This window comes from Numida meleagris, chromosome 13, assembly GCF_002078875.1.
Source record: "Numida meleagris isolate 19003 breed g44 Domestic line chromosome 13, NumMel1.0, whole genome shotgun sequence".
Classification (NCBI taxonomy): Eukaryota; Metazoa; Chordata; class Aves; order Galliformes; family Numididae; genus Numida; species Numida meleagris.
In genome coordinates this window covers 2,301,538-2,314,154 of record NC_034421.1, presented here as the reverse complement: position 1 = coordinate 2,314,154, position 12,617 = coordinate 2,301,538, and the positions used below count along the sequence as shown (strand labels likewise).

The window sequence follows — 12,617 nt, the reverse complement described above, 5'->3', positions numbered from 1 at the left end:
AACATTTATTTCATTTTCCTGAGCACGATTTCAGAGTACAGTTGATGAAAAAGAGAGAATTTACCTCTTCTGGTGCAAGCATCTGGCAGTGAATAAGGGCCCAAAGGCACGACACAGCTGTGGTGCGGATGGCAGCTGCTGTCCTCCCAGCATGCCACTGCAGATTAGGAGCCAGGACGTCCTTTATCACAACCTCCAGGTAGCTAGGGAACAGCCTGCAGCCAAAAGTAAGAAAGCAAAATAAAGGCTCATGAGGAAGCGGTGAAGAGACTGACAGGACGCAAAGGAGAATTTTCTGTCATAGAAACACGAGCAGAAAGGGGGAAAAAAGATTCTGTTAAAAAAAAATCAAAAATCTTACATGTCAACATGATTATAATGTAGGTGATAAGCCCTTCATAATTTAATTTTTCAGGGTAATACGTAAGCAAATACCTCACGTGCACAGAAAGGGGAGGCCAGACTTCCTCCCACTTCAGACGATGCCCACGACTCACTGCTATCTGAGTGCCCTGCTCACCTTCCCTCTGTCTCATTTTCTCAGTCTGTGAGGCTGAGATAACACCCCACGTGAGCGCTGATAGGATTCATTAATATCTGTACGGCCCTTGGAGACTGCCCAGTGAAAAGGATTCACAGTGTGAGAAGGATGAGTGTGACTGCTGGGACCAGCACTGCGACGCTGCAGGGAGCACCCCGCACACCTGGCCTTCCCGTTTCCCTTGAGGCTGTGAGGTCTGTAGGACTTTCTGCTGGTGCCAGTCCCAATACCAGTTTGCTTTCATCCCAGATGTACAAATCTGGGATATTTTTGCTGGCAGTTTTCCTCGTTTCTCTAATGAGCAGGTTGCCATAAAACTAAAAAGCGCTGCAAGAATCAACAGTTGCAAGAGGTAAGGTTCCACCCTACCCATTGAATTTCACTTCGAACAGTTTTAAATTAAGAGAGAAAGATACAGATCTGATATGTGAGTGAAAACGGCTTTTCTCCGTTGAAAACAAAACCAAAAATAACAGCAAAGCCCCATCTGCTGCCCTGCGAGTGGATGATGGGCTCTGGTTGTCCGCTTTGCTCCGTGCCTCACACAGCAGCTGCAGAGCAGACAGAGCACAGAATGGGCTGCGTCCACCTCGGCTCCTGCACCCCAGCTCCTCCCGCTCCCGCAGCGCCGTGCCAGGCCGGGCAGGATGCAATGGGCGGCTGCTGACAGCAAGCCAGGATCACCCCACGGCTCTGAACCTCTTTGTTAGAAACCAAACCAAACCCAGCGACAAAAACCAATCATCCAGCCAGGATAAAACATCCCGTAACTACATCACATCACTGTAGTACCAGATGTGATTTGATCTGCTTTCCTGTCGGTACCTCTCCCCGCTGCACGAGACCTTGTCACAGAAGTGTGACCGGGTGCTCCCCACCGATGGCACTGACACCTGCACGATGGGAGCTCCCCACGGAAAGGAGCAGTGCCCGAGGCTGACTGCGGCACCAATCCCTGCCTCGTGTCCAGCAGGTGGCACATAAGACTCAGCAATAACAAGAAATCCGTACTCCCGTTAGACACATGGAGATTTGTCAAAAACCTTTAGATTTACTATTTTAAACACATTTCTGAGAGTTCATAATTTCTCATTCAAATATTTGCTTGAAAAAATATCATCAGTGATCACCATCATTCCAAATTTCCTTTTAGTTCCAAGGCAGTTCTGCGCTACCTGATCAGTAGCTGCTCCTGTTCTTAATAAAGCCCTCTGTCAAAGTGCAAAGAAAAACCATCTGTCAAAACACAGAGGTGGGTTCCATCAGCATCACGTTAACTCCAACTCGGTGCTCTTTGGGAGAATATTTGTCCTATCACTTTGAAACAGGGTCAGGAAAGCAATAGCTGGCAACTATCTGACACAATAATGTCAGACTCAAGTAAAATTTGATGACCATACAGCTGTGGTCAGTGTAACAACAGAAACCCTTCCTATCTAAACTGCTGTGCAGCTAAACAAATTACTGCCAGCAATGAATATGACTGTCATCATGACTTCTCGCTACCTCACCGCACTCTCTCATCACCATTAAGATGCATTTTTTGCTGCTTCTAACGCAAGTAAATCCTCCCTCCCTCTACTTTCAACTCGTGCTGCTGTAAACGCTTGTAACTTGATGTTAAATACGAGCCACTCCCATGAGAGGAGATGCAGTGCTCGTGCTATTTGGATTCAGTGAGTTGCACAGCAAACAAGTGAAATGTGGTCTGTGTATACAATGATACCTAGATCTTATGAAAATCAAAACCAACCAACCAGACACATCAGAGCTCTGCTTACCCCTGAGAATTGACGGTTTCATTGGCTTTCTGGAGCAACTCTGATAGAACAGTGAAGAGTTTTAAGCGCATCTGGGGATCTTTGTTTGGCTGAAGACACGTCTTAAGGATGAGAATAAAGTCATGGAGAGCTTCGCCTATGACAGGACCTAGAGAATGAACACGTAAGACAGAACACAATTAATTTCTATTCGGTTGTTTCAAATGCAAATACTTTAAAATTGGTAACATGCCTGGTGTTAAAACAGCATTTAACGTCGCACTCCTGCCCAGCTGCTGTTGCCATCCTGGTGGGCGCAGAGACCTGCAGGCTCAGCGCTGCAATCGCTGCTCCCACGTCTCCTTCAGACACCTTGGTACCAGTACAACAGCGGCTGCTGCTCGGCATCGCTGCAGCACAAAGCACCAGTTTGGGCGGACAAAGCCACTGGGACACGGGACTAATGCTGCTTGCTGTACTGCTCTGAAAGCTTGAGGCTGTGCACAACGTCCTGATTTTACTCAACTTCATGCAAAGCTTTGTTAAAGCTGGTGTGAGTGTGACAGCGCTCCGAGCAGCACAACCGCTGTGCTTCTTCCTCCTGACAGGTTTTCCCAGGTGCAGCATGCAAGGAAAAGCGTTCACGCACAGGGAAGGACGTGTTTGAAAGGGTCAGCCTCAAAACCTGGGTAACGACATTACTGCAGTCATATTATTTCTCCATGTTTAAATAATGCTTATCTGCATTTTACAAGAGAATCTAAAATGCAGTGGATTCTTAGAAGCTATTTGAAGCAAAAATATTTTCCAAATTCATGCCCTAAACCATTAACATTTTCACTCCCTCTGATGAATTCTGTTTTACCATTAACCACGAGGATAAGAAACGAGCCCCGAGCCATCAGCCCAACACGGGAAGCAGTGATTTTGTCAAAGAGGAAGGTGCTGCCTCTCTCCTTGACAACAACTCATACCCACGTGGTTTTTAAGAGGCAGATGCACAGACACCGACTTGCTTTGCTCTGCAAGCTGCTTGCTGTGGAATGCTCCTTCTGCTGCTCGCTACGAACTGCCTTCCCCTAGAAACTCCTCCGGCTTCACTTTCTTGGGATGCACATTCCACTGCACTCCCGTCACTCAGAACCCGCCCAGGAGGAGACACAGCGCCCGGGCCTTTCTGCTGACCAGAACGTTCTACACATGTGAAACGCGCAGACTGAAGCGTTCACCGTTCCAAAACAAGTCCAACAGCATTTGCTTATATCTGGAAATGTAATGATTAATTAACAATAAAATAAAATAAATCTTCAGTGTCTAGACTGAGGCAATACAGGGTGAATGTTAAGCTGCAGCTTGCTGAATTTCCATGTCAACAAGTAGGTCTTTATTTTCTTAACATTTATTCGAGATATATTGCTTCGTGTGAGTTTTGGGGCATTCTTAGGACACTTACTATATCATGCTGATAACACCAAATCCAACAGATGGGAAATAAACAAAACAATCTACACCGCTAATTTCAGAGTAGGCACACATTCCTGAAAAGCAGTAAAAACCGAGACATTGGAAACCTGATTACACTGATTAAAAAGCAGCATTCCGTGTGGGAATGATAAGAGAGAAAAAGAAAAACAAACAAACAAGCAGATTAGCCCTAGGAGCTGCTGTGTTAGACAGAAAACCCAGACAGCAGCACACAAGCAGCGTGGGGGCAAGTCAAAACGTCTGCCCAGACATTTCATGATTTATTTGCCGCTAAGGAGAAGCCAGACAACCGTCTAGAAGTTCCTCAGTCATGGGAAGGGGAAGGCAAGAGGGAAGGAAAGTTGGCTTCTCAGAACTTGCAATGAAAAAACTTTTTGTTCTTCCCACAGATAAGAAAAGTACTGCAGCTTGTTGGGCAAGGCAGCGAGTTGGTCGTTCACGGAGGTTTGGTGAGTTGCTGGTTTTTGTTCGTTTGCGAGTTGGCTTTTCTTGGTCTGTTTTTTGAGATGCAAGGATTAAATGTAGAAGACAGAGTTCCTTAAGACAAATCTGTCCGCATTTATCTGCCCGTGCTATGGAACTCACTGCCTACGCTCCTGTTTTAACCAGCAGAAAGCAAAAAAGCCAATAGCAGGGATTCGTGCATACAACACCTGGGAAGAGGTGTGCAGGCCACAAGGAGAGCCCGGCACTGCCTCCCCCACCCGCAGCTGTGGGCAGGAGGGCTGCACCAGAGAACGCCTGCTGCGGAGATCGGGAGCTAGGAGACAGGGACACCAAAGTGTTTCACCTGACTCGATGCAGAGCTGTGTTGGAGAGCACATGCCAGGAACGGGTGGTAAACTCAACTATCTTTTATAAGAATGCAGGAATGTGTGGAACAAAGTGGACATGGTTTTGGATACGTGGGGTTCATCGCTTCACTGACCACAGCCCGTACCCAGCTCACGTACCTCCAGGCGCCCCGTGCTTCTGGCAGGTGCTGCAGGCTGTTTGTTTAGCAGCAGGGATCAGTATATTAGTTTAAGGACCAATATATTAGCTTAGCAAAAGGAATCGATGAGTGCTAGATTCTAAAACTTTCCATTTCATCTTTGCTTGGTGTGTGAACAGCCTTGTTTTCCTCAGCGATCCTGCTTCACAAGAAGCACTGGGGTCATAATAGACTGCTTTTACCTTCGCATCCACCAGGTGCAAGGACTTCTTCCTCAGATTTCACATACGTTGTTTTGGAAGTTGCTCAGTTATGGCCTAACAAGCGATGGAAATTTGCCAAATTGGGGAAAAACAGCTAAAAGTTAGCCAGGTTAGTCACCATGATGACAATGATGATAGAAAAATGGAGAGAAAGTAAGTGGCTGTACAACCACCTAAGATGCCACCACTCATGCACAAAGGGACATTGGCATATATTAATGAGATCCTGGAAAAGAATGGATATGTATGCCAATGTGCTGCATATGTATGTCTTCACTGTTTAAATGTAGAACTTGAACTCTGAGAGCGTGTGCTTGATTTGTCAAGTTGCCCGGTACGTGTGGTGAGGAATAAAGGGAAGCCTCTTTCCAACACCTCAATGGGGTTAGAAAGTTTTCTGCCTGGATTTTGGCTCCTTGCAGCCAAAGGGTCCTTTGGAATTGGAGCTGTTTGAACATCTTCATTTTTGCTTTTTATCGTACTTGCAGAGCTTCTGAATATTACATTATTCATCATAAAATACCAAGTGTCTGCAGGCTACAGAGATTATTACTTTATCATTTCATTTTTAAGAACTGGGTGGGCTATTGCAGTACTAAATAAGTCATACCTGAATGAGTTGCAATGACTTCTAACTGTAATATTTCTGGAGAATAGCAAGTCCAACTGTCGTGTGACACTGAGACCCATTCCAGAAGCTGAAGGATATGCTGCTTGTAGAGAGAAAGGAATCCATCCAATTGCTGCACTTCAGCTAATGAACACATTGTTTCTTCTGCCTGTGAAGAAAAGAGAGGTGAGATACTTCATCTTCACTGGAGTGATATTTGAAAAACAGGTGAATCTTGGAAAACTCTCTATTTATACCACAAGAAAGGGAAAGGATTCCCACACGTGCAGTTTGGACGATCAAGACCAATACACACAGTGTCTGCCTCTAATACATCCTTTAACTCTGACTTCAACAAGTAGTTGTCCTGATCTCAGGACAAAATCGTAAGGAACACAGCAATGCAGGACCAAAATTAAAGCATCTCTGATCCATATGAAAACCTATCCAAAATCTAACCAAACCATGAAACCGTTCTCGTTAGTTTCAGTGATGTACAGATTTTCTCTCAACTCAACAATACTTTAATACATCTACGTAAAGGCAACTTCCCACACGGACATCCAGGAGCCTATGGCAGCTACCAAAACCATTGCTGCTACTGCTCAGCCAGGGCTATGAATTCCCTCCTCTCCTGCTCTCATGTTTTGCTTTTTCCCCTTTCGAACTTTAATGAGGCAAAATGCTGTACAGGAATTCCTGCAGGCAGAGATGAGGAGCATGCTGAAGGCGCTACCTCCAGCACTACTGATGTCAGCAGACAGGGAGCCAAGAACGAGGAGCCAGGCACGGCTGGGAACCCCAGTAAGGAGCAGCACATCCTCAGCTCTAGCAGGGGAAGCCGGCACGCAGCGCCGTGAGTGACACCATTAGATTTTAGGAGGTGCAGCAGGACTAGACATTGCGGCCATATCTGCAACTCCATATCTCGCAACTCTGCAACTGAACTCCACCACACACGTCAGCTAAAATGTGTCTAGGACCATTGGAGTGTTGCTGGCTGATAGCTTGCCAGACAAAGGCGTTATTATGGAAGTACCAGATGTGGAGAAAATAAATGAGATTTCTAAAATAAATCAATCAATCCGGATTTGCAAGGGACAAAGGTTATTCTTAAAGCAGCTTTGCCTGCCTCAAGCACAATGAATTTTTCTTTCTGGAAGCATTCTGCGAGCCAGTCAAAACAATACAGAATAACTTGAATGTAAAATACTCATTTATCTGTAAATAAATTGGAAGATGTTATACGGCAGAATGTGTCAAGACAGAAACCATTCTCCATTACCCCCCCATCCACAACACCTTTTGTTTTTTATTAAACAAAGGAGGCACAAAACAATGCTCCATTCAGAGGTGTTTTAAAATAAACTATTAACTAGTTTCACATGTGCAATCCAAAAAATTGGAGAGGAATCAAATATGCCAACAGACTGATGCACGGCTTTTCATTCAGAAGTGTCTCACAGTCAACAAAATAACAGCAAGGCTGATTTTCTTTCCTATATTTGAAAGCCGGCAAGTTTAACAATACATTATTTTCATGCCAGTAATGAAAATGTGCCCAGAGAAGAACTGAGGCAGCACAGGACACTGGTAACGGAACAGAGCCTTACCTTTATGTCACCAGTTACAGCACTGACAAGCTCAAAACATGCCTGACTGAGTGTAACATCTGATATAGCTTCAGTCTATGGGGGGCTGTAAACCATCCTCCTCGTCACAGTACCTCAGTGCTCAGCTGGTGGTCCTGATCTCTTCCCTTGGCCCCAAGCAACTAGAAGCACTGATGGCTGCAAGGCCAGAGGGCCCAGAATCAGCGAGCAGAAAGAGCACAGACACCCAGCAGTCACATCAGCTGTGGCCTCTGCTATCGCTGCACTCTGCTGTGTCCTTACCTTAAAGTCTGAATTGAAATCCTATATAATGCAAATCTTTGAATCAGTTCTTACTCTCAAAATCTTTTGACCCTGAACGTGAGCTGCTTTTCTGAACCGCTAGTTTATATTTGTAAAGCTAGATGCAATCCATGTTGTTCTACACGGTCTTAAGCTGTTTTCACGTGGACTTCCTGCCCTCTGCAAGTTGGGCATTTCTGAACACCCAGCAACTGGGGAGAAAAGCAAAGAGCAGCAAGCTGGATTTGCCTTGGTGACAAACTGATATATTGCGATTACGGAATCTTGTCACCAGATAGTCTATCTGCCTCGCTGAAATAAAGGTGAATGAGAAGAAAGATCCTCATCCAAAGTACCGTCAGCTTTAAAAGTCATCTGCAACTGCAGGAACATCCTAAACCTTTCATAATCCTGAGAGATTAACTTTTCCGTAGATGAAAATCAGGATTTACCTCCATGAAACGGCTTCCTCTGCAGGAGGATGAATTTGTAAGATTCTAACTAGACATTGCTAACTTTACAGACCACTTAAGGGCTAAACAGACAAGATACTGGAAAACATATCACATCCATCTGTCTGAGGTCTACTTGGGCAGATTTTCTGTTAAAAAAACAAATAAAAAAACCACAAGGCCAAAAAATGAAATAAAATAAATCCAGCTCTCACACTGGCTCCCATGAGACAGATCATCAAGCTGTACCTCTTTGTCCTGCAAAGTATTTTTAATACTCGTTCTGTTTTACCTCTTTCAGAAGTTTCCTAAGTGTGTGCCTCGTCGGAGGCAGCCTGTCAGCTGGGGGCCATAAATACTGATGGTGCACAGGCCTTTGGAATAGCATGCCTGGGAGCAAGAGGAAAGGAAGTAGGACAGCCACCACATTTAAGAAGCACATTTGAAGAAAGACAGCTTGGATGGGTCATGATTATACTACATGAGGATGGCTTGCTGATTTATGTAGCTGGGGGAACTGAGAGGAAGAGAGGAGTAAGGGGGTGAGAGAATGTTTAGCCCCAAAGCTCATCTATTATCAGGGCATCTACAGATGTCCTCCGTTTTAAAGCATTCCTACAACAACATTTAAACTTTTAGTTCTGGTCGGGGGTAAAAAGGTCAACTACTGTAAAATCAGTCAGATGTGTGTTTAAACAGAAAGAAAAGACGTTAATTAAACTCTCGCTTTTTTTAGTATTATTGCTGTTAAGGCTAGTCCCACTTTTGATCTGTGGGTCTTGACAAGCCACACTGTTTTCTGGTGACCCACTTTCCCAGTGCCAACTTCTTGCACCATTTAGTCCATCTCATCAACGTTAGCTCTGTCCTGAAGTCAAGCTCTCTCCAAAGACTGCGTTGCCCTTCACGTGTGTCCTGTTCATAAACTCTCACATTGGGATTTTGTGGTTCAAGACTGAATAGTTAATGACAGTACTTTTAGAAGACAGATTCCTGCCCCTTTCACTCCTGCATAATCTCAGACACTAAAAAAGAAATTACCCCATGTAAAGGTTCTCTTGACTGTCATTAAGACGTTGGTGAGAGACGCACAGCTTTGGACTGGCCACAAGTCATCACTCCCCAGTGACATGGCCAACTCTTTGGTGAAAACACCTGATGAGATACAACAAGAAGAGCAACTCCTCCAGCAGATTCTTACCTGAGCAACGTGCCTTTCTGTTACAGCACTGCACTCAGACATCAAGCAGGTTTCTGCAGGCCATGCTTCTGCGGGAGCTAATACACTCAGCTCTCCAGGCGCTGTTGTCCTGCACTTTGAGTGCAACCTCATTGCCACCCTAACCCTAGCATGACCTTGTCCTCCAGTTATAAAAGAAAGAACCCATAAGACAGTATCCCTCAGTGCTACTCTTCATGACAGCCCTGTGGCTTTACAAGATTCAGCACTAGACTGAGATCTTCAAACAGCTCTCTGGAAATAGCCGCAGTGCCCATGAACTGTTTGATCAGTTGCTAGCAAAGCAGAAATATCAATATTTTGACTAATGATAACATTCATAGATCTTTCAGCCTTCACAGTGACTTCTAAATATTAACTATGAGAACACTGCCATAGAGATGGGTATTTGAAGAACAGTTTTATTACTAAACACATAATCCAAGTACTTGCTCGAGCTCCCTTCACCCTAACAGAGTAAATCTGATGAATATGAAACTGTGCATGTCTAAGTGTTCAGCTATTACAGTTCTGCACAGTTTTTGAAACATCAACTCCTATACACACATACGTATGGAAAACGAGCAATCCCCAGACAAACAGTAGCATGGAACTTCTTAGCTCTCTCAGGTTTTGATACGCTTTTGTATATGTATATATCTATACATGTTTTAAACAGACTAAAACCAAATAACTTCAGCCATGGAAAAAGATGAGCAGACAGACAGAGTCAGAGTTAAGGCCGGGCAACAGCAAATAATTTCAGACTGTACCAATCTTTGTGAAGGAGTTCTTAGTGAAGGATTTCTGTGGTTTAAAGCCTAACAGCAAGACAAAAATTATGGCTCTGTTTAGACAAAGCACTTTATCAATATTAAAACAAGGAAATACAACAGATACTAGAACAGTTTGAAGCTTACCTTCTCTTTAAGGTGCTGAGAGCTCGGTACTGCCATCACCGTCACCAAAACTTTCATGAGCTGCAAGCAAATTTCTTGGCAGTGTTCCTGGCATACTTCAATCAATGCTTGCACACAACAAAGCAGCTGTTCCACGTAAAGGACCTTTTTTTTTAAAATAAAATCATAAATTTATTGTGTTTATTAGAAAATGCGATATTCTCTTTGAGAGAGAGATAAGGGAAGCGATAGTAATAAAATCTGAGTGCTGTATAGTCTTCTAAATTCATCACATTGATCATTCGATGCTAGTTCTTTTGACAACCTACATTCACTTTCTGCAGAACACAACATAATCTTCCTGCCTTGTCCTGGCAACAAAATGAATGATCCTGCTCTTGGCCACACAATCGCTCCATTGCAAATAAAACCATCAGAGCGTTTTGCTGTGCTTACAGATAGCACTTTCTCATTCTGAGTTTCAGTCTGTTAATTAATAACATTTATTACAACTCTCTCAAATATTATTCCACGTCTGACTATTTTGACTGAACGGTAATGGTGAAATACATAAAACAAGAAGACCTGAGCATCTGCTTTTATCTTTGCCAATTTATCTCATTTGCTGCAATATAATGCCTGTTATCTTGATCCAACTGATATCAACGGAAGTCAATATTCTTGTCAGTTAGCTTGCAATTACTTCTATGATAAAGTGCACTTGATATTCCATGAAGCTGTCAGACTACATTCAACTAACAGAAGGGGCCGCTGTTATAAATTTATTACCAAAAAATAAATCAAGTCTAGGAATAGGTTAGCTGTGCATGTAATTAATCTCATGGACACGGTCAATCCTTAGCTAAACAATGTCTATGCAACATTTGCTCTCTATTTTTGAGATAGATGGTTTCCCAAAACCACAGGCTGGAACAATTTCACAACTCCACCAAATGCTCCGACTACAGATGAATGTGTCTTCTGTACACTGTTATGTGCAAATGGTGAGTGTAAGACCTCATAGCAATTTTGCAGATCTACTTCAGGGAATAGCTATGTGAACAATCACGTCATAGTGCTTCCAGTTATGTGAGTTCCTAATCATCCCAGGCTTCACGGAGATTAAGGTTAATTCTCTGCATCACTGGTGTATATTCCATTAGGGGAGAAACCTAATGAGGGAATATTGTATCTCTTACATTGGCTCAGAAAGACAGTTATGCCAGATTCAGTCTACACACATGAATAACTTTTGTAAAGGGGTGTTTGAATCTCATGAAGTCAGAAATTTCTGACAGCAACACCGTGGCTTTTTTTGTCATCTTAAGAACAAAGGCCTAAGAAACTTGTGCTGCAATGAAAGCCAGGACTGCATTCGTGGGGGAGATGGTGAGGATTCCTCACAGATCTATTTCCACATGCAGCCAAGTGATGAGAAGGAAAAAGATTAAAAAAAATAATAATCCTGGAATTCATTCTCCATTGCACACCGAAGAGAAGCTCTCCCCTCCTTATATAGCAACTGATGAATGTTCTTCAGATGGCAAAATGGCTCAGCCATTAGTTAAGGTCCATTTGGGAAGAGATTTCTAATTTATAAAGGCCTCCTTGCTAGATTCTAACTTAATGAGAAGCAACCAAGCCAAACAGAACACAGAACATGCTCTCAAATGTATAGGTAAGTATACTGCTATCTTCTTTTTAAATGGAAAACGATATAAAAATTAATACAAAACAAAAATAAGAAATGACATGAAAAGGGAATCTTTCCTGGGAAGCTGACACGCCAGTCTGTGGGCTGTGGAAAGCTGTCTGTTGTTTTCTTCTGATGATGACTAAAATACATTATCTTGTTTGGACTGTGAACACAAGGGATTTCAAGGCACAGGTTAAATTCTGACTCTGGTTTGGCTAGTGGAGAATGCTGTTTGTACAGCACATTCTGAAGAGCTTCTTCTTTCCTTCTCATGCCCTTTCATGTTCCTCCCACAATATGAAGCGTCCTACATCAGCTCTGAAACTTGAATCCACGTCTGCTAAGAGGATGGATTGTCAGCAATTTTTTGGGAATAGTTACAATGGCAGACCACAACTAGGGAAAGAATATAACAAGTCTCAGGGAAGACATGTGAGCTCCTGTCTTCATCTCAGACACGACTACAGCTGCACCTTGAGATAGATAGAATGGGCTGGGTGTGCAAGGGAAGGGTCAGGGAGCACTTAAGAAGAACAAACGAAGAAGTATATTTGAGAACCACAGGTCCAAAACCTGGGACTGTGACGTGTTTCCCTAAGATCCTTACCTCCTCAGATTGCTGACAAACTCCAGCTTGTGACAGCGTGTCGCCAAGCTCAGTCAAATGAGGCTGCAAGATTTCTTTTGGGCTACCTCGAATCACTGCAGCTAGAACCATTAAACACGACGGCTTAGGCGTTATCCCAAAGGCTGATGTGATTAATCTCAAAGATACTTTAGGACTGACAAACGTTCCAATCAATTCTGCTGCTTTCACACACTGAAAAAAAGAACAACAATAGCTATAGAGGATTCTTCTGGAA

At 43.5% G+C, this 12,617-nt stretch overlaps 1 protein-coding gene across 3 annotated transcripts in view; it reads right to left on the bottom strand.

Annotated features, from left to right (window-relative positions):
• The window catches only part of DNAAF5 (dynein axonemal assembly factor 5), a 35,809-nt gene that overhangs the window by 16,844 nt on the left and 6,348 nt on the right, over nt 1-12,617 (bottom strand). For all 3 annotated transcript variants that reach the window (XM_021411941.1, XM_021411938.1, XM_021411940.1), the window contains exons 6-10: nt 12,362-12,574; nt 10,080-10,223; nt 5,594-5,762; nt 2,323-2,470; nt 65-215 (exon numbers count right to left, since the gene is read on the bottom strand). In XM_021411941.1, the coding sequence (XP_021267616.1) occupies nt 65-215; nt 2,323-2,470; nt 5,594-5,762; nt 10,080-10,223; nt 12,362-12,574 (825 nt within the window). The remainder of the gene's footprint in view (nt 1-64; nt 216-2,322; nt 2,471-5,593; nt 5,763-10,079; nt 10,224-12,361; nt 12,575-12,617) is intronic.